At 37.4% G+C, this 22,418-nt stretch overlaps 1 protein-coding gene and 1 long non-coding RNA gene across 5 annotated transcripts in view; one reads left to right on the top strand and one right to left on the bottom strand.

Annotated features, from left to right (window-relative positions):
* Positions 1 to 3,868: 3,868 nt before the first annotated feature.
* On the bottom strand, positions 3,869 to 6,394 carry LOC131832439 (uncharacterized). The gene is made up of 2 exons (XR_009354047.1): positions 6,286 to 6,394; positions 3,869 to 6,044 (listed from the first exon to the last, which is right to left on the bottom strand). It is a non-coding gene; the product is annotated as an uncharacterized LOC131832439 (long non-coding RNA).
* A 49-nt stretch (positions 6,395 to 6,443) lies between these two features.
* TMEM161B (transmembrane protein 161B) overlaps positions 6,444 to 22,418 on the top strand; it is a 67,942-nt gene continuing 51,967 nt past the window's right edge. For 2 of the 4 annotated variants that reach the window (XM_059175424.1, XM_059175425.1), the window contains exon 1: positions 6,444 to 6,594. In XM_059175424.1, the coding sequence (XP_059031407.1) occupies positions 6,592 to 6,594 (3 nt within the window). In that variant the 5' untranslated portion in view covers positions 6,444 to 6,591. The remainder of the gene's footprint in view (positions 6,595 to 22,418) is intronic. The other 2 variants (XM_059175429.1, XM_059175431.1) reach the window with 1 other exon arrangement.

Below are 22,418 nucleotides of genomic sequence, written 5' to 3'. Positions count from 1 at the left end.
TTGTCCAGTTCTGAATATGCATTTTCTATTTTTCATTAAGAATTCTATTTTAATTTGATCCAGCATATATGAGAATGAATTTATTTTCCAAATATATGAGTTTTTTTAGATTTCTGCAAAATTAGTTATACTGTGTTTAGAAAATGTGATCTAATAATACCAATTGTTTTAATTTTTTTTTTAAAGATTTTACTTATTCATTTGACAGAGAGATCACAAGTCAACAGAGAGGCAGGCAGAGAGAGGGAGAAGCAGGCTTCCCGCTGAGCAGACAGCCCAACATGGGGCTCGATCCCAGGACCCTGAGATTATGACCTGAGCTGAAAGCAGGGGCTTAACCCACTGAGCCACCCAGGCACCCCTTACTTTTTTTTTTTTTTTAAGATTTTATTTATTTGGAAGAGAGAGACACAGAGAGAGAGGGAACAGAAGCATAGGGTGTGGGAGAGGGAGAAGCAGGCTTCCCGTAGAGCAGGGAGTCTGATGCAGGGCTTGATTCCAGAACCCTGAAATCAGGACCTGAGCCAAAGGCAGATACGACTGAGCCACGCAGGTGGCCCCAATTCTTTTAAAGTTTAAACAATTCTTTTATGATTAAATGTCATAAATAGTTCATGTGCACTTAAAATATTTTTTTATTTCTATTTTTTGTAACGATGTACTTGGTAATTTAGAATAGTCCTTCTTCTGTAAACAACTAGAAAAGCTGGACAAAATATAAAACAAACATTTGACAGCATTAGAGAGCTAATGAAACAGGGGTAAATCTAGAAGAAAAAAAGAGTTGTTGAATCCAACATTCATGATAGCTTTTCCTCTGAGGTATCTGCTGATTCCTGAGAAGATGATCAAGAAACCTGAATAGAGCTTCTGTCTAAATCATGGAGTTACTAAGACAGAAATTGTAGTTCAGGACCTGCTCTGCTAAACTCTACAGGCTTCAGGTTGAGACCCCAAAGATCTATACCCTGGCAAAAAGTATGAACTAGAAGTAGACCTGCTCAGAGTCCAATCATCTCAATCACTAACTTGATTAAATTGATTTTAGCTTACTAGTGCCCAAAACTTCTGCCAAGAAACATAAATCCTTTCTGCAGAAAATATAATTTTAGACCTAAAAGTATAATTTCTTCCCATACTAGTTCTAGTATTCAATCAATAATAACAACATAACTGAACAACAGAGGCACCTGGCTCACTCAATCAGAAGAGCATGTGATTCTTGTTCTTGGGGTCATAAGTCTGAGACCCATGTTGGGTATAGAGATTACTTAAATAATTAAACTTAAAAAAAATATGGAACATATAACTAGATGAGACAATATTATAAACAATCACAACAAGAAACAAAGGAGCTTCATATAGTAGCAGACCCTATAGTTAATATACAGAAGTTTTAAAATAATTATGCTTAATGTGTTTGAGAAAATAAAAGATCAGATTGAGACAGATAACTGCTAGACAACTGGAAGCCATAAAATGGAAACCAACAGAAATGCCCAAACTGACAACAACCAAAAAAGTAGTAACTGAAATAAATGAATCAACAGATAGGTTTAATAGTAGTTTAGAGACTATTCAAAGGGAAACAGTGAACTCAAAAAAAGGTAAGAATTATCCAGAATGAACCATGAGGAACAAATGAATGGATACATAAGGGATAATGTGAAATGATCTAACATACATTTAAGTGGAGTACCAGAAGGAAAGGAGAAGGGAGAAGAATGGGGGAGAAGCAGTACCTAAGAGCTGGGAATTTTCCAAAACAGAATAAGAACATCATATCCCAGATTCAACAAACATTACAAACCTCAAAAAGAAAACCAAGAAAACCTAAAACATTTAGTTATATCATAATTCAGTAAAAATGTTCTTTGAAAACAAGGGTAAAATAAGTAGTTTCAGGATACAAAAACTGAATTTATCATCAGCAGACATTACAAAAAGAAATAATGAAGTATGTTCTTCAGGAAGAAGAAATAAGACCCCAGGAAGAAGCTCAGAAACTCAAGGAGTCATAAAGCACAAGAGACAATGGTAAATGGTTGAGTAAATATAAATGCACAGTACTTGTAGAAAAATGATGCCTTGAGGAATTTAAGACATTAAGTAAGAGATTAAGTATACACTATGTATATAACATGAGGTGGGGTAGTAAATGAAGTTGATGTGTTTTCAGGTTGTTATATCATCCAGGAAGAGGTTCAATACAAACTACTAAAATGATATTTAGCTCTCAAGCTGGGAGAAATAGAATAGGTAAAAATTAATCTAAAAGAATGGAAAAAAGGGCAAAATCAACCTAGGAGAGATAGGACAAATAAAGAGCAAATCATATCTTAATAGATTCAAATCTAGTCATATTAGTAACTGTTATATGTAAGTGGATTAAATACTTCAATTAAAAATATTATCAAAGTAGATTTAAAAAAAATATATTGTTTTATCCCACTCCTCAGGTTAAAATGACTTTTTCATCACACTCAGAATAAAATCCAAATCCTTTCCTGGTTTTCAGTGCTAATATAACTTAGCTCTTTCATACCCCGCTAAACTTATTCTTTTCTTAGTCACCATGCTCCAAACAGGTAGGCTTCTTTGGTTCTTGAAATATTCCAAATTAGTTCAAGCCTTACGGTTTTGCATTATGGTCCCCTCTGCAAGCATGAGCAAGGGAGCAGGAGGGGCAAGGGAAGAAACAGGATCCCCAATGAGCAGGGAGCCAAACTTGGGACTCCATCCCAGGACTCTGGGATCATGAGCTGAGCAGAAGGGAGATGCTTAACCAATGAGCCACCCATGCATCCCTATGTCTGTTCTATTTGCCATTATTTCCCCAAGTCTAGAACAGTGACTGGGACACAATAGGTAATTAATAAATATTTAATGAATAAAAAGTTAATTTAGGTTTTAAACAGTTGATATTTTCTTATGATTTTGCTTGCTTATTGCTCTTGGTGGTGGTTCAAAAATTTTCCTAGTAGCAAAGGTATCAAACGATACCAGGATCATATTTATGTAAGTTAGTGATCCTTGAAAATGTGCATTGTATAATTTGTGTACAATTTGCAGTAGTTATTCTAATTAACTAGGTATGTGATATGCTCCTAGCTTTAATTATGGTAATATATAAATAAAAGTTTCAGAGGAAGACTACTGAATTAATTAGAAGGTTGTGGGTGCCTGGGGGGCTCAGTCGTTAAGTGTCTGCCTTCAGTTCAGGTCATGATCGCAAGGTCCTGGGATTGAGCCCTGAGTAGGGCTCCCTGCTCAGTGGGAAGCCTCCTTCTCCAACTCCCCCTGCTTGTGTTCCCTCTCTCGCTGTGTCTCTCTCTGTCAAATAAATAAATAAAATCTTAAAAAAAAATTAGAGGTTGCAACGTACTTCTGAAGAGCTTTATCTGTTTTGTTATTCCCAAATTAGGAAAATGAGAATTAAAGGGAGGTTACAAAGCATAATTTTGGGAAAGAAAGAAAAGAAGCTCCTTTCATCCATTGTTAAATAAAATAAAAATTTTAAATTACCCCTTTATGGGAAGGTTTAGAAGGTAATTCTAGGAGTGGTGATTGATATATTTGGTTACTTCCTTTTTTACTCTTTATGTCTAGGATTTTTCTTTTTCCCACATCAAAGCAATCACACTGCTTACAATTTTGTAGCCTGCTCTTTTAAGTTGGAAAATAAACTTTTCCCGTTAGAAAGACTAATTACTTTTAAAAGTAGCTAAGTAATATTTCAATAAGTATACATGATAGAATTTGACCAATCTCTAATTGCTAATAATTGTTTCTAATTTTTTACCATTATAAGTATTGCTATAACTAACGTTTTTGTCCATAAAACATTTTAAGAGCAATGTAACTGAAGTGATTTTGTCCACAACATTTATTTAAATGGTATTTCTTAGGGAAAGGAGGTGTTCAACGCAAACGCAAAAAGAAGGTTCCACTTTATAGGCATTTGTGTCCAGTTAGGAAAATAATATATGTTTGCAAAATTACAAAGGCCATATAAGCACATAATAATCATATTTATTAAAGAAAAGCAAAAGTAATAGAAAGTTCTCAGAAGGGAAGTTTATCAGGAAAAGATTTTGCAAAGAATATAGAACTGGCCTTTGAAACAGTGATAGGTGTTAATGGTTGAAAGTGTTCCAGGTCAGTGTGGGTGTTGAAGCAGGACTTTTTGCTGGTGTTCTTAAGTATTTGATAACAGTTCTCACTTAGGAAACTGCAACTCAAAACAAAGCCCTAATAAGCAACTAGCACTTTTATCAAAGTTATCAAAGATTGGACTTCTGATTCCCTTGCAAGACTACTTAATTTCTTGCTAATCTCCATTGTGCACATATTTTATTCCCTTTCATAATTTTCTCCTTTCTTTGAATCTCTTAAGACTCATCTACTTTAAGGAATGAAAATAGGTAAATCCCTCAACTTCAATATATGTAAACAATACAAAACATTATAATTATTCTGTGGGATAAAAAAGACTGGGAGGTGCTGCCTTTAAACATATATGGTATGCATTTTAATCTTTAAAAAATGTTCCTTGTAACAGATTTTTTCACCTTGTAACAGAAACTGGAATATTAAAGGATATTAACCAAGGGTTATTTATCAACTTATCAAATACCTAATAAGGAACACAGAACCCCATGATCTATTAAAAATGATAAGCAGATAACGAATACTGACTGTGATTTCCTTTCATGGTTTTACTCTGGCAGGAATAGATTCCATCCTGATAATAATTCCAGTCTTACTGTCACATAGAAGGAGATGCTTTGTGAACCTCAATGAGGCTGCCAGGTTTAGGACGGATGTAAGAACCAAAGTGTCAGAAATGAAAGAGTAAGACTTCACAGAATGCGTTGTCACTGACAGACTGATAGCCAGTTTCCTTCTTCACCTTTTCTTCCTCAAGGATAGCAGCTGCTTCCCACAGATACACAAGCAGAAGGACTCTAATCCTCTCTACCACACTTAGCATCTGCAGATGCCCTGGGGCATGTCTATTTACAACGTTGTCCCTATACAGCAGAGGTAGAACCCTCAGGGAAGTTCTGGATTGATTCTCAGCAGGTCTGTTTCACAAACTATTTCCCAGCCCCAATCCCACCTCCAGCTGTTTTCAATGTTAGTACTTACAATTCTTCTATCTTGTCCGCCACATTATTCATCTCCCCCCAAAGGAGAATTCAAAGTAAAAACAATTCATAACTCAGTCTCTAGCCCCCCTTTTTAATACAAAGCAATTGCCCTGTGCATGCTGCTTCTGGATGGCTAAGAAGTGATTCCAAGGGTCTTCCAACCATTTATAGACTGGACGTCAGGCTCTCCAGGTACTTTGACAAGGAGGGTGAACCAACATCCATAGCCACCCCTGCCTGCTCAAACTTCTTAACCTCTTGTCAAGCGTCCTAGTTTAGCTCCCCAGTTCCAGCTTTATGACAAAACTAGACAGTGGCAAAAAGAGATCTTATAAATGAAATTGTAGATACAGTAACGTCTTAAGCAAGGGCCCCCAAGTTGTGAGACTAATTTCTGGGTTAAAGGTGTTCTGTATGTCCACTTCAACCCTGCTTCCAGTACTGTGACTTACAGCCAAATAAGAAGGCACAGAGTGGAAGGGTACAACTCTTGGGAAAACAACAACACAAATTTAAGAGGTACATGGGAATTTCGTGTGTGTGTGTGTGTGTGTGTGTGTGTGTATGTGTATCAACATCCACTAAAAAAGTGAAACTCCCATGCGTATGTGTGTATGTGCATATATATATATATATATACTTTATAAATAAAAGGAAACCATCCATATTGGAAGGTATTTTAAAATAGGCAGAATTCTCTCTCTGGTTACTCTGGTCTTGGTAGATGTTCTTCTGGCTTCCACTGGTATATGTGAACGGTGAAGAAACGTCTCAGGATCAAACTCCACTGCCGTAAGGGGAGGGCTGCAGGACGCACTAAAGCAGGTGAAGGAGACGACAGAGGGACAGAGAGGTCTGTGGAGATCCGGAAAGTCTCCGACGACGGTCAGCCTGGAAAAGGAAAAGGTAAAAAGGGAGTGGCTCCGCTGAAGAAACCACTGTCGTCCCAGCACGAGCACGGCCTGTGGTTTTTCTCCCTCACTAAATCCTCTCGGGTCGGCTCCCAGCCGGTTCATCAACCTGCCCTTCCATCACCTCCCAAGGGCGAGAACGCGCTCGGGCCCGAACCACCCAACCTACCTCAGGATCCTCACTGGCGCCGCAACCGCGCGCCCGCCACCCGCCCACCTACCTGAGCTGCGCCTGCGCCTCCCTCGCGCGCTCTCAAGGTCAACACCGCCCCCAGCTTCTAACCTAGCACCCACGGAAGTGGCATTAGAGGACGTCCTGCGTATCCTCACCTCTGCGTGGCGTGGGGTCGCCAGCGTTCAAGAGAGGGGAGGAACTTCCTGTCCCGCGCGGGCAGAACTTCCGTCAGAGCCGGAAAACTCTTTCCCTCGCGTTGTTTAAGAGGCTCCTGGCTGCAGGTTGGGGAGGGAAGGTCCAGGACGGCCCCGGGGACTCCAGGGCGTCCGGCCCACGACCTGTCCTTGGCGCCATGGTGAGTCTTTCTGTGAAGGCTGGAGTAACAGTGGGAAGCTAGGGGCCAGGAGGTTAGCCCTGTGAAGGTAACCAGTCGGGTGCCTAACTGAGGATGGAGCGGGCGAGAGCAATGGGATGAACCGCGGGGCAGGACTCCCTACCTGTCCCGGAGTTCCTGGGCCCCTGAGGAAGAGGCATCTGCCCTACCCAACCGTGAAATCTGCCCAGGAATGTGGAATACGTAGCCAGAATGTTCGTGGCCCTTTCACTGTGTACGGCGTGTGGCGCCAGGTGGTCTCAGAGTTGACCTTGCTGGGTTGATCATTTCCGCCCCTCCCTTTTTCTTAGCAGCCTGGTAGTAGCCAAGAACTTAAGATCTTAGAAATCCCTTTAGCATTTCCGGGTGCACACAACGGATTCTTTTGTAGAAGATCCACACTTGTCACTAAGAGAAAAGGAAAGTCAGCTTATCTTTCATACTCAGCCCATTTGAAATTGGGAAGGGTGTCAAATGAAAAATTCAGACTTAGTAAGGAGAGATTTTATTGGAAAGGAATATCGCAAGGGCTTGGGGAACTAGGAAGAATGCCCTAACCGTAAGATAGCAAGAGTCTCGAAGATTTGGCAAAAAGGTTTTTCTCTTTATTAGGGAGGAGTAAAGCAATCCTAGAAAGAACCTAGTGTGGGGAAGTGAGATGAAACGGAAGTACCATTTAACAGTAGATCAGATTGTTTTATCCTCAGGCCAGAGAAGTTTTTGCTGCTTCAGATTGAGGGTGGGCCAAAGTTCAGGAACCTCAGGAAAGAGGATCTTAACCAGAATTTGAGTAACAAATATTTTGTTCCGGTTAATCTATGGGGACATGTCATTCATCCAGTCATTTATGAAACAAAAAAATGGGAATTTGCGGGCTTTGTCTCTGACTTTGTCATAGGTACACAAGTGAGGGCATCTTTGAGTCTTACCTAAGTCCTGTGGGGACCAGTGTTTCTTTGCATTAAGCCCTTTCCAGAACACAAAAGGGCATGGGGGTATGGGGGTGGGTATTAACCTTTGGTGTTTTCCAAGATCCCAGGCCTCTGGTTAAGTTCAACACTGTTAATTATTTGCCTATATAAAATATTTCAAATTTTCATCCAGAGGGCATTCTGTCTTGGAATCTAGCCTCAGTGTACCATGCTTTTTCAGGACATTATTCAGCTTATAGTGTTGGATGTTGGACTTTTGAATAACTTTTAGAAACAATGTGAAAGAGATGCCTGGGTGGCTCAGTTGGTTAAGCCACTGCCTTCAAATCAGGTCATGATCCCGGAGTCCTGGGATTGCAAGTCCCATATCGGGCTTCCCCTGCTTTTCGGGGAACCTGCTTCTCCCTCTGCCTCTGCCTCTCCTTCTGCTTGTGCTCTCTCTCTCTCTAATAAATAAATAAAAATAGGGCTCCTGGGTGGCTCAGTGGGTTAAGCCCCTGCGTTCTGCTCAGGTCATGATCTCACAGTCCTGGGATCCAGCCCTGCATCAGGCTCTTTGCTCAGCAGGGAGCCTGCTTCCCCTCTCTCTCTGCCTGCCTCTCTGTCTACTCTCTCTGTGTGTCAATTAAATAAACTCTATAAATAAATAAATAAATAAATAAATAAATTTTTTTAGAAAAGGTGAAAGAAAAGAACTTCAAAATAATGTGGTTTCTGGTGTGCTCTCCCAGCTAACGTAACCTTTGAATCTTGGGCACTGTGTATGTCTTTAACCTCAGTGAATAGCTAATGCTTTGTATTCATAAAGAGGGTTTTTTTTTTCTTTTTGTATCAGTGAAATTAGACAAAGATACAGAATAGTATGGGCGCCTGGGTGGCTCAGTGGGTTGAGCCGCTGCCTTCGGCTCAGGTCATGATCTCAGGGTCCTGGGATCGAGTCCCGCATCGGGCTCTCTGCTCAGCAGGGAGCCTGCTTCCTCCTCTCTCTCTCTGCCTGCCTCTCTGCCTACTTGTGATTTCTCTCTGTCAAATAAATAAATAAATCTTAAAAAAAAAAAAAGATACAGAATAGTAGAATGAGAAGGAGGGAAAGAAAACAATTAGCTTAACCACCTCCACCCCCTGCAAACTTCCCTAATTTTACATAAAGAAGAATCTGAGGTGTAGAAATAAGCATTGGTTTATCTAAGGTAACAATAGTTTGGCATAGTCTGGACTGAAACTCAGATCTCCACTTCCTAAATTGAAGCTCAATTTTTTACTTCTTGGTCTGAAAAGTTAAAAAGTATAATAAAAATCCTTAAGATAGTCACAAAGAAGCTCAGTGTGAATTTGTTCCAATATTCTGTAATACTAGAAGAACCCATTCCTGCCATCTCAAAATTATAATTTTGTTTTAGGTTAAGGTAAACTCATGCTCTTTCTCAAAATGTCACTTAAGAGAATGTCATCTGGAGAATGTCACCAGCTACCAGCCCAGTAGTTGATTCCGTTCTGGTATTGCTCACATTTCTGTATTAACTCCACTTTAGTGTTCCCAGTCATGAAATTGATGATATCTGTTTATGCATGTTTGGTCAGTGCTTGGAATACCTCAAAGAAAAGTGTTTAACCATTAAATGAAGTGAGGGGTTGAATTTATTTTGAATACAGCTTGGTTAAATTAAGAACCTTTGCAGTGCTTGGGCCTAATGATATGCAAAGCATGTAGTACTTGAACTCAGAAGATCCAGATTCTGCCCTTTCTTAGTTACATGAATTTGACAGAATCACTCAACTTGGTAAGAGTTCCAGTTTCCTCCTGCATAAGAGCAATGGGGATTAAAACACCTACTGACTCTCACATTTCTGATTCTCTGACTTCAGGACATTTTTCAGAATAGGTATATGTTTCTGATTAAATAAAATGTAGCCTGATTTTCACAATTTTCTTTATCCTTTTGATTTTTCTTTAAGATTTTATTTATTTGACAGAGAGAAAGCACAAGCAGTGGGAGCCTTAGGCAGAGGGAGAGGTAGAAGTAGGCTCCCTGGTGAGCAAGGAGCCTAATGTGGGGCTCCATCCCAGGACCCTGTGATTGTGACCTGAGCGGAAGGCAGATGCCTAACTGACTGAGCCACCAGGATCCACCTCCCCTTCCCCCTCCGGCTTTTGATTTTTCAAATTTCTTTTGTTTTGTCATCTTTTCTTTACTTTCTTTTTTAAAAATACATTATGTAGGAATCTTTGGGATCTTTGTAGATCTGTTTGGGCATGTATTTCAGTACTGTCTTAAATACTACTCCAGAATGGAGAGTGAAGCCTTGGGACACCTTGATTTTACTTATTTATTTTCTTTGTAAAGATTTTATTTACTTATTTGACAGAGAGAGAGATAGTGAGAGAGGGAACACAAGCAGGGGGAGCAGGAGAGGGAGAAGCAGGCTTTCTGCAGAGCAGGGAGCCTGATGCAGGGCTGGATCCCAAGACTCTGGGATCATGACCTGAGCCAAAGGCAGAAGCTTAATGACTGAGCCACCCAGGCACCCCATACTTATTTATTTTAAGAGGTTTTATTTATTTATTTATTTGAGAGAGAGAGAGAGTGCCTTTGGCTTAGGTCATGATCTTGAGGTCCAGTGATTGAACCCCAAGTTGGGCTCCCTGCTCAGCCGGGATTTTGTTTCTGCCTCTCCTTCTGCCCATTCCTCTGCTGTATGTGTATGTGTATGCTCTTTCTCTCTCAGATAAATAAAATCTCTAAAAAGTAAAATAAAATCTGTGGGCAGAGTTATTCATAGTGCTCCTTTATTAGTCTTTTAATGTCCACAGGGTCTGTAGTGATGACACCTTTCATTTCTGATACTAGTAATTTGTGTCCTTTCCATTTTCTCATTTAGCCTGGATAGAGGCTTATTGATTTTATTGATCTTCTCAGAGAACCAGTTTTTGGTTTCATCGATTTTTCTATATTGATTTTTTTCCAATTTTATTGATTCCTGCTCTATTTATTATTTCTTTTCTTTCTGCTTGCTTTGGATTTAATCTGTTGTGGGTTTATTTTTGTTTTTGTTTTTGTTTTTTTTTTTTTTTTTTGGTTTCCTAAGGTGGAACTTGGTGTTCGATTTTAGATCGTCTTTCCTAACATTTGCATTCAGTGCTATAAATTTCCATTTAAGCGCTGCTTATGCTGCATCTCATAAATTTTGATCAGTTGTGTTTTCATGTAATTAAAAATATTTTGAAGTTGTCTTGAGTTTTCCTTTTTGAACCTTGTGTTATTTTAAAATGTGTTATTTAGTCTTGACATGTTTGGGGATTTTCCAGTTACTTTCTGTTGCTGATTTCGAGTTTAATTGCATTGTGATCTGAAGGCAGATGTTGTGTGATTTCTGTTATTTTAAATTTGTTAAGGTGTGTTTTATGACCAGAATGTCATTTTGCTTGGTGAATGGACATGTGTATATTGAGGGATAAATTTTCAGGATTTTTATCAGTTAGCGGTACAGTGGCAGAGATGTGTGTTTCTTCTCAGTTCTCTGACTTTTCCTGTGACTTCTCTCCACTGCTTCTATCCTAAAGAAGCTTAGCTCAAATAATAGAGACTGTTCAGGGTGCCTGGGTGGCTCTGTTGGGTAAGTGTCAGCTCTTGATTTTTGCTCAGGTCATGATCTCAGTGGTTGTGAGATCTAACCCACATAAATCTTAAGAACTAAGGCTCTCCCTCTTCCTTCCACTAGCCCTTTCTCACTTTCTTTTCAAAAAAAAAAAAGAAAGAAAGAAAAAAAAAAGAATAATAAATAAAGAAGTAGACCCTATTCTTTTGGTTAGCATTTGGTGGATTCAAGATTAATTTTTAAATACTAGCTTATACTCTGGACTATGGTCCACTTTTTAAGTAATTTAGTTCTTTTGTTTGGCCTGGAGTAAAAGCATAAAGGGAAGTTTAGTTGATTTTAGAAAATCAGAAGATATTTGAAAGTATTCATTTCTAAGAGTGATTTTTTTTTTAATCTTCTTAATATTGTGCTGTGGTTTTGCCCATGTTTAGTAAATCAAGCATGAACACAACTTGTTACCAAGAAGCTTTGAAGAAATAAACTTGTCTGTAAATTCTTTCTACTCTTTATGTATCACCGCCTGCCCTTGAGTTAGGGGAGAAAAAATCTTTGAAGTTCTGGTAAAAGGAACATTCTCTTGGTTTTGATTGGAATGATAATACTTTTTGTTCACCCAACATTTAAAAGTCATGCTTTTGTCTCAAAAGTATTATTCAGTCAATCATTCATTATTTATTAAGCATTGTCTGTATGTCAGCTATATCTATATTCTTGGCAACAGGGATATAACTGTTTATTAAACAGAGACAATCCTGCCTTTGTGGAGCTTATGCCTTACTGGGAGATTCTGATGATAATCAAATGAGACATAATATGTGTTGGTGGTGATAAATGCAACAAAGATAGATAAAGTAGGGTAAGGGATAGAAAATGATTAGGTTGGTTATTTTAGATAGGGCATTCAGGGAAAGCCTTACCGAAGAGGTGACATTGGAACAAATATGAGAGTCATATATGCCTGGTATCTGTGAGTACATATTTATGAACTGTGCCCTAAAAAAATCCTGTAATACTGGCCACAAAGCTTGTATTGTCTGTAGCTGTGTAATTCTTTCTTTCTTTCTTTCTTTGTTTTTTTAAGATTTTATTTATTTGAGAGAGAAAGAGAGAGAGCATGAGAAGAGGGAGGGTCAGAGGGAGAAGCAGACTCCTTGCCAAGCCAGGAGCCTGATGCAGGACTCAATCCAGGAACTCCAGGATCATGACCTGAGCCGAAGGCAGTTGCTTAACCAACTGAGCCACCCAGGCACCCTGTAATTCTTTTTTTTTTTTTTTTTTAAAGATTTTATTTATTTATCAGAGAGAGAGAGGGGGAGAGAGCGAACACAGGCAGACAGAATGGCAGGCAGAGGCAGAGGGAGAAGCAGGCTCCCCGCTGAGCAAGGAGCCCGATGTGGGACTCGATCCCAGGACGCTGGGATCATGACCTGAGCCGAAGGCAGCTGCTTAACCAACTGAGCCACCCAGGCGTCCCGGCACCCTGTAATTCTTTAAATAAAGTTAAACATTAATCATTTTTCCAAAGAATGAACAGGAGAATATTTTTTTTAAAAGGCTCTGGTAGTAGGTGATATTTAGTAGATTGATTTATGCCACCTATTTTTTTTTTTAAATTATTTTAAAGAGATGAGAGAGAGTAGGGCAGGGAGGGGCAGAGGAAGAGAGAGATTCTCAAGCTGACTCCAGGCTGAGGGTGAAGGTTGACTCGGGCTGGATCATCATGAAGAAATCAAGAGTTGGGTGCTTAACCACCTGAGCCACCCAGGTTGACACTGTGCCACCTGTGTTTAGTCTTTTAAGCTAACCTGTAGTTCTTGAGAGAATACGACTGATTCACTCAAAATACCCTGATTTTGTATTCATGTCTTTCAGTTATATAAAACAGACTTAGTAATTCCATTGTTAAGGTAGATAAAATATCTTTTGTGTTTGGCCCATAAAGAAAAGATTTAGAATAACCTGAAATCATTTCAGCTTTTGATACTTTGATATGGAGACTCAGGATCTTAATGTCCTATGATAAAGTTTTATTTATTTTTAAAAAATCTTTACGTAATATGAAAAACCTATCTGCTCATACACCTGTATTTTTTTTTTTTTTTACGATTTTTAAAAAAAATTTGTTCATCTGACAGAGAGCACATGAGAGCACAAGCAGGGTTGAGGGTCAGAGGGAGAGGGAGAAGCAGACTCTGCACGGAGCAGGGAGTCTGATGCAGGCCTTGATTGTAGGACCCTGGGATTGCGATCCGAAATCAGAGGCACACACTTTACCAACTGAGCCACCCAGGTGCCCCAATGCATACGTATTTTTAAAAATGACTAGAGTCTGCTTCTCTCTCTGACCTTCTCCTCGTTCATGTTCTCTCTCACTGTCTCTCTCTCAAGTAAATAAATAAAATATTTAAAAAAAAATTAAAAAAAAAATGACTAGAGAAAGTACAATAAATCTATGGCATGGAAAGTGTGCTTGAATTAGAGTTAGATGGCCTTGGTGGTATGACTTAAGTTCTGTGATTGTGAATATGTGAAACTGAATGTTGATGTAGATTTAGTTGAATGAAGGGAAGATAGGAGGGTATATTCAGTTTGGAGTTTCGAGTTTCACAGAGGATTGATTCGATTAAGTCTTTTAAGGGTAAGTAGAAGTTAGGTGGATAAATTGAAGTTTACTTTTCTTCAATAACAGTAATAGTGACTTTTACTTAGGTGTTAGTATTTATCTACTCTACTTACATTAACTTATTTGAATCTTCATGACGTATTTAATCTTGGATTTCTTTAACCACCACTTGTTTACCTACTTTTTTTTTAAACCTCTATTCTACAGGTTTAGAAATAGAGGCATAGCAGGATTGGAGTAATACTTCCAAAATCATCCAGCTAGTGGTGGTGGAATTTGGCTTTAACCCAGGTGGTTTGGCCATTATACTGTTGTGCCAGTCTTTTTGTTTATATTTGATAGGTTTTAACTTAGGAGAGGATTAATTTCTGAAACATTTTCCTATAGAAATAATATGCTCTTACATTTCTAGAAAATCTTTCCCAACCTAGTTGATAACTAATACTACATCTCATATAGTATTAGAGAAATTGTTGCTGACCTTCATGGCACTAAAGTTTAGCCTGACTCAGGTGCCAAACATGACTGACACTGCTGTAGTCATAATAAAGATTCAGTCATTCACATTCCCTCCACCTTAACTGCATCCAGTTAAAGCATTTCTTCTCATACTGTATTAGTTTCCATTGTGCTTAGGAATGAACTTCTAGTAACACTGATCAGGTGAGGAGTATTTCGAGAATTGGGGATGAATTGGAATTTCTTACATTGTAAGTATTTAGTGTGTCACACTTGTTGCAAGCCTGTCTCACAGTTAGCCCATTTCTTTTTCTGAGGGCTCCTTTTCCTTTCATTTGGACTGCCTGTTTGCAACTAGAACTTAGTATTATCCCTGAGTTGTGAAAAAGAATGTATTGTAGGTTACCTTACTTTCCCTCCCATATATTCAGCACACATGATAAAGGTTTTTACTGCTAGGAGAGTTTTAAAAGTCACCTTCCTGTGTTACTTGCAGCTGACCATAAACTGTTTATCATAAAGATCTTTTAGGGAAAAAAGTAGAGGCTCTAGGTGATATTGATGAGTCTCTGCAATAAATTCTTTGAAGTAGAGAGGTTTGGATTGTGAAGAAAAAGTGAGATGGAAAATATTAAGGGGCCTTGGAGAGAGGAAAGGGAGACTTTCTCCACCAGAACTTACTTACGAAGAAGGAACTTGAACAAGCTGTTGTGCTCTGTATTATAAATATTTGATTATAGACTGCCATTCACTAATGTCACAAGTAAGGCACTGTAAGACTATGCAAGGCTATGGCTGCTTTACTTTTTTAAATAAACGTAACACTTTTTATCTCTGTGCTTAGTAGTAGAAGCCTTTTGAAATACTAATCTGATTGCTTATTTTTTTATGTAGTTATCTATGTCTGCCCTTTACATAGAACTTAGCTGAGTTTTGTTATCTTTTACCTCTTGATTGCCACTGTTTCCCAAATACAATAATGTACTTAGAAAAGCAATGCCACACTTTCCTTTTTTTCCTAAAAGAAAATGTCACATTGGAGGATTCTGCTCCATCATAATTCCTCTAAGTTGAATGTTTATTAAATATTTTTATCATTTCAGAAGATTTTGGTCATTTTTATGATCAGTATAAATGACTGACTAAAAATGTTTCTTTATGGTTTAGGTATTCAGGTATGAGTGTTTTTATGACTAGAATCATTTGTTTCTGAATACAGTCTTGCTCAAAAAAGAAGCCATAACTTTTTTTCCTGAAAAGTTTTGCTTTTATTAATAGTTAAAAATACATTTTAATTCATGCTTAACTGTCTCTTTCCTCCCTTCCCCTATTAGATTAATTAACATGAGGACAAAGAAGCCTCACTGTATCATTTACTAGACAGCTTAGTTGGTTGGGTAGGTCAGATTAATAGAATACAAATTAGTTGCAAATTAAATGTGTTTTGTTTTTTTTTTTAAGATTTTATTTATTTATTTGACAGACAGAGTAAGAGCACAAGTAGCCAGAGTGGTAGGGAGAGGAAGAAGCAGGCTCCCTGCAGAGCAGAGAGCCTGATGGGGGGCTCGATCCCAGGACCCTGGGATCATGACCTGAGCCGAAGGCAGTTAACGACTGAGCCACCCAGGTACCACCTAAATGTGTTCTCTAATCAGGAGGGACAGATAAGAGAACTTGGGTAACATTCATTATAATGTTAAATTATAACAGTAACTGAAACATTAGTTCTTTAAGACTAACACTATTTTGTAACTTGATTTTAACTATTATTTGAGTGCTTATTCTTGGTTTTGATAGAGAGCTTCTCAATTGTAGCAGAAGTATTTAAGGTCATCCTAGTTCTCTTGATAAAAGAAAATTACAGATCATGAAGAGAGTGAATCATTTAATAAGAGAGAATTGGCCAAGTATCTGAGATAAACTTTTAAAAAATTTCAAAGTAAAACAATAGGACTATTCACAGATCTCTGTGAGAAATTCCTATGCACCACCATTGAGGGGAGAATGCTGGGCAGTGGGCTGGGTATACTCTTTCATATCAACTTGTAGCCCTGATTTACTTTCACTTCTATAAATGTTAGTTCATTTAATCCTTATGAAGAAGGGATAATTAGTCCTGTCAGCAGTAACTACACCTCACAGGCTTTGTAGGTGGTTTAGAAATGGTAAATTTGTGAATGCCAACAATCCATTATGTTTTTAATTAAAATATTGCAGTCATCAACAATAAGATCTTTGAAGATTTTGGAGATCATTTGCCAACACTTGTCATTCTGTAGATAAGGAATGAGTCCCAGAGAATACTTGTCTAACTGCTGTTTGTGTCAGAGAATTACTTTGATTCTAGTATGTTTAATTATTCAGTACATTAAAATATTTGCGATAAGTGCATGTTTCTGATAGTTACCATTAGTGCACATTAAATTTTCTTGGCTTTTGTATATGGCTTAAAATTTAGCGCTAAGCTGAAATTTTTATTTTAAATTATTTGATGAATATTTGTGTACTTACCAAAGTTGTAATTTTTAGTTTGTTTAAAAGCAAGTATTTCCAAGGCGTACTTATTGCAGTAAATTGAGAAGATTATCTTGAAGAAATAGATAAACCTGTTTCTCTGAGATGCAGTATATTGTCTGTTGATCTTAAAGTGAATAATTTTCTTCTTTATGCTGAAGTTCAGTGGTTGGCACATACTAGGAACTTTAATGTAGTGAAGGACAGTGGGCAAATTTATGCTTTATCTTTTTATTTCATCAGCGTAACTCGAAAGCCTGTCATGTTAGGTACTCTCTGGGGAGTGGGTTTAGGACTTTAGAAATGAGATGAATACATTTTCAATGGGGGAGAGACCCTCAAATTGTTGGTGATGGTTGAGCATGATAAAAGCTGCTCAGAGTTGTGCATATGTTTTTTTAACAAGGAAAGTTTTATAAATGCAGTGAATGTTGAAGAGGTGTTGGGAATTGGTCTGAAGTAGATGACTTATAAATGTCAAATATAAATTTATTAATTTTGACTAAGAGCTTTGGATATAGATCTGTAAGGATATTTTCTCCAATGTCAAAAAATACAGTTAAGGAAAAGTATCAGGTTTAAAGATCTTTTCTTCCATTGAACCTTTTATTTGTTACTCATCAGTACTACAGTGAAACACGCACATGTTAGAAAGAGGTGAAGTGGCTTGCTAACATCTTTAAAAATATTTCATTCTTCATCAATGTTTTAATTTTTGGCTAGTATTACTTTATATGAGATACTGTATCATTCACTCAACCTACTGTAACAGGAAAATTCTCTTTTAAAATAAATAACAGTTAATTTCAACACTAATATGTTGAAATGGTTAATGAGTTATAATTTATTAAATGTACTCTATTCTTGTGGAAAAAATAATTTATTTTTGTCCTGTTTGCTGTTGGTCTTCCACTTTGGCCTTATCAATTTATATCAGAACATGTCTTAAGTTTTATTTCTAAATTTAATCAAATTCCAAGGAACGGTTTTATTTATTTATTTTTAAAGTTTTTATTTATTTGAAAGAGAGCATGGGAGAGGAGGTCAGAGGGAGAAGCAGACTCCCCACGGAGCTGGAAGGCTCATGAGGGACTTGATTTTGAGACTCAGGGATCATGACCTGAGCCGAAGGCAGTCGCCTAACCAGCTGAGCCATCCTGGCGTCCCTAAGGAATGCGTTAGAAGTCTAGAGCTGTTGTTTTTGAATATAGTTAGGTCAAATTGATGCATTCTTCTACCATGTATGTCTAATTAAGATATTTAGGACTACCAAGGCATTTTATTAAGGGTTTTTGATTTTTGACCTTAAAGTACATTAAATTTCTTATTCTGAGTTGGAAAATGGCAAAAATTTCTGCTCATACTTTTTACTTTAAGAATTAAAAAAACATATTCTGTGCTGTGAAACGTGATGCTAGCACACCAAACAAATTCTGTAAGCAATTAAATGTGAAAACCTATGTGCTTGAATTCAGATCAGAGCTGTTGATAATTGTGTTTTACAGTTTTCTTTCTCTCATTTCACCTTCTCTCTTTTGAAATATATGAAATTGCTGTTTTGTAGGTCAAAACAATTAAGTATGATTTCACATAATTCAGTTAATAAATTTATATTAAATCAGTAGGTAACCTTATCCTAATTATTTGCTGGCGCTAAATAACCTTTTGTTATTTTCATTTTTTTTTTTTTTTTTGAGATTTTATTTCTTTATTTGACAGAGACACAGTGAGAGGGAGTACAAGCAGGGGGAGAGGCAGAGGGAGAAGCAGAGCGGGAAGCCCCAGGCAGGGCTCCATCCCAATCACCACCTGAGCCGAACGAAGGCAGATGCCCAATGACTGAGCCACCCAGGCACCCTGTTATTTTCATTTTATTTATTTTGCAAAGTTTTCCTTTTTTTATATCCAGACCTGTTTACTATCTATAAGGGCTGGAGCTATATTAAAAAACCAGATAAAGGCTGGAGTAGACCACGTGATGAACCCTGAGATTCTAGAAATGGCCTATGGGCAAGATTTTCCTTGCCTGCTCATGATTGTTTTATGCTGTTTTTAGCTGCATTGGAAGGATTTCCCATCTCGATTAAATCTAGACAGTCCTCAGTCCTATCAAAGACCCTATTAGGAGTAATATTTTAAAAACCAGCTTGGGTCTGTCAGTCATCAACATGTATAAGTTTATCAGACCTTTGTTCCCTGAGTTTCTAGATCTCCCGGTCACATTGTCAAGATCCTAACCTTGGTGTGGTTATTCTTGAAGGTCTCTCAAACTTTGTCCACTCCGTTTTTAAACTTAATACAACTCTGTATCTATTTGTGTTTCTCTTTAGTAGAACAAGGTCTCAAAGTTTTTTCAGCTTACACCTTTGGTCTCATCTTTTTCTGATTCTTACGTGATTAAATTCCCACACACTTCTTTCTAGAATATTCACCACCACCCCCCAACATTTGTTCCTTCCCTTTTGCCTTAAGCATGTATATTTTCCCCATTATGAAGATATATTTTTTATATATTTTTGTATGTCAGTTATTCTCATATCCATTAGATTTTCCTCTTCTCAGTTTCTTCAGAAAATAATTATGTTCATTTTTTCCATTTTATCCCTACATAATCACTTAAGTTTTAGCCTTACTTACTGATGATACTGTCTTTGCAGAGATAATTATTAATCTTATGTCTAATTCCCTTTTTTCTCTAAAAATCTTTATTTTTTGGTTTTGCTTTTGCTTTTTTTTTTTTTTTTCCCTTTTTAGTAAGGTCAGTGTATAACGTGGGCCTTAAACTCACAACAGTGTGTGCAGGAGTTGCACAATCACTGAGCTTACTGACTGAGCCAGCCAGGCACCCCTGGTTTTGCTCTTGTTTTTTAAGCTGTTTTAGTTTAGGCTCTTACAGTGTTGGACTATTTCAAAGGACTTCTAATTTACCTCTTTCCTTCCAGTTACTTTTAACTTTTCGCTTTAATTTTAGACCATAGTGGCATTTGGCTTTCTAAAATATATTTGACTTGGTTCATTCTAGCCTTGAGATCATGGACTTACTTCTAAATACCTGCAGAAAAGTCCATTGTGTGCAATACATATCAAAGTCTACAGCATATGGAATTGCTCATTATTTGGGATCATGCCATTTACTTTCTTTGTATAGGTGGGTATATCTGAACTTTTTTTTTTTTAACTTCTCTGTGAGAGTGGGATACATCTTTAACCTTGTAAGACTAGTTCATATGTCACCTCTGTGAACCAGCTTCCCCACGCTCCCATTTAGATTTAATCACTGCTTTTCTTGGAGTGCTCCCGTAACACAGGCATTGACCTCTACCATACCTTTATCACACATAATTTGTAGGTAGCAGTTAGGAGTAGCTTACACTTTAAGAGTTTGATAAAATTATGAAAGATACGGTGAAAGAGTTGTTTATTCACCTTGAACTTCGATATGGATTGGTTCCAAGACCTAAGATAGATCAGACTGTAGCTAAAGCAGTGCTATTTACATACCAAAAGATAGACTAACTTTTAGATAGGTTTTTGTTTAAGGAAAGAGTAAATCGGAATGCAGCTTTATCAATTGAAAATCTAGAAGTTTCGAAGGCCAGAATTGAATGTATTTATCCAGAATTAACTATTAAGGGTTGAGATTATTTCACATTCTAGCTATTCTGTATATTTAAACTTTAACACTGCCTGACTGAGCTATCCCTCAGTGCTACCCTTTGGTCTAAATCATTTATTACTCACCTTGAGGAGCCTGGCAGCTCAGTTGGCTGAGTGTCCAACTCTTGATTCCATCTTGGGTCATGATATCGGGGTCATGGGATCAAGGCTGGGGCTTTTGTGTTCAGTGCAGTCTGCTTGGGATTCTTTCTCCCTTCCTGCTGCCCCCCACCATGCCCTTCCCCTACTTAACACTCATGGGTTTGCTAAGTAAATAAATGAAGTCTTTAAATAAAAAATAAAAGTAAATTATTACTCACCAAGCAGCCTCCTTATAATTTGACTTCCAAAGGATCATTAAGACAGTGATCCAGTGGAACGCTTAATGAACTTGAACTTCTGATTTCCTTGATAGTTTGTTTCACTGTAAATTAGTTGATAAAATTGTTACAACCTGATTATTGTTAGTCAGTTTCATATAGATTATACCAGCAAAGCATGTATTCCTTTGTTTTCTGAAGCTGAGGACCAAGCCAGGTTGCTGTCCTTGGGAGACCTACTTAAGACTTGTTAGTCCACTTGAGTTTCCTTCAGTCTACAGTTTTCCTGCCCAGTGGGTGTAGGAGTCTGTCAGTCACTCTGACTAAAACATCCTGAAATAATCTTTGAGATATTCCTCATTTTTATTCTACCGTTGTTTTCCTTCATGTTCAGTCACACTCAAAGTTAATCTGATTGGTTTTCTTTTGACATACTTTTATCTTTTTTTTTTTTCCTAGTTTCAACTACTTCTGCCTTAATCTTAGGTTTTCTCTTTAATTGATGAATGTATTGCTATATCTCTTTTTTTCTTATGTTATTTGCATTATTTTATCCTCATACCTCTGCTTAAAAGTGTTCCAAGGTGATCTTTTTAAACATCTCAGCTAATTATGCTCTCGTGATTATAAAGACTCAGCAATGTAAAATTTTGTTTTCATCATATTGCTCACAGTTCTTTGCCATATGATACTCAAGTTTGCTTCGGTTGAGCTAGGATTTTCACTGTCCCACAGTTACCCTGTGTTCCTATTTATCATTTAACCTGGAATTCCCTTTCTTTTATTCTTCATCTCTGATTTCCATTTTCATGTTAGGTTTCATCTGTTAGAAACTTTCATATTCAGTTTTTTCAATTTTTATTACTTTTGTTCATAGTACTATGCAATTTTATTCTGTAATATTTTCTTGACATAATTTTTGTTATCTAGTATGATAATCTTGGATTTTAAGTTCTGTTAAGACTGATTCTTCTGTAGTGATCCCTTTCATTCAGTCATTCAACAAATATCAAATGCCCTGTTACATGCCTTGAACTATTCTAAGTGTCATTTTGCTAAGTATTTGGGATATAATAGTGAAACAAAAAATTGCTCTGCCAAGTTGCTGATAACAGCCAGCAGGATATTGGACGTATGTTAGGCAGACAGCCTGTACTTGTAAATTAAATTTTTGTTTGCTTTTATTATATATAGATATAAATAATTTCTATAGTAATATGAGTTGGACTTACATGATTTTTAGCATTGAGTTAGACCCTAACTCATTTGTCACATGATATATAGCTCTTAGCACAGAAGTAAAAGATACTATACCCATAGTACTGCTACTGCCTTTAGTACAGCTCTTCCTTTCCTGATCTTAGCTGTCCTAGTGCTGCTGGCTTATCCCTCATCCATTCTTGACATGCTATTCAGAGCGATTTTTCTTAAATAACGATCTGATGATACTACCTTTAGTGGGTTTTCTATAGCCTTCAGATTAAATTCTTTTGTTTTGATGGCTCACCAGACTGAGTTCATTGGGTTTTGACTTGGGCTTTACCTTCCAAAATGTCCTTTCACAGCTTTTTCTTCCCCTTAATTTCTCTCTCTCTCTCTTTCTCATTTTGCTGTGTTCTCAGAATCTTGTGCCTATCACTTTGTATCATAATGATGCATTTACTCTCCTGGTTCCCTGGCTGCTTATTGGTGGCAGGAACT

This window comes from Mustela lutreola, chromosome 5 (assembly GCF_030435805.1).
Source record: "Mustela lutreola isolate mMusLut2 chromosome 5, mMusLut2.pri, whole genome shotgun sequence".
NCBI lineage: Eukaryota > Metazoa > Chordata > Mammalia > Carnivora > Mustelidae > Mustela > Mustela lutreola.
The sequence above is the reverse complement of the archived record's forward strand: the minus strand, read 5'-3'. Positions and strand labels throughout refer to the sequence as shown.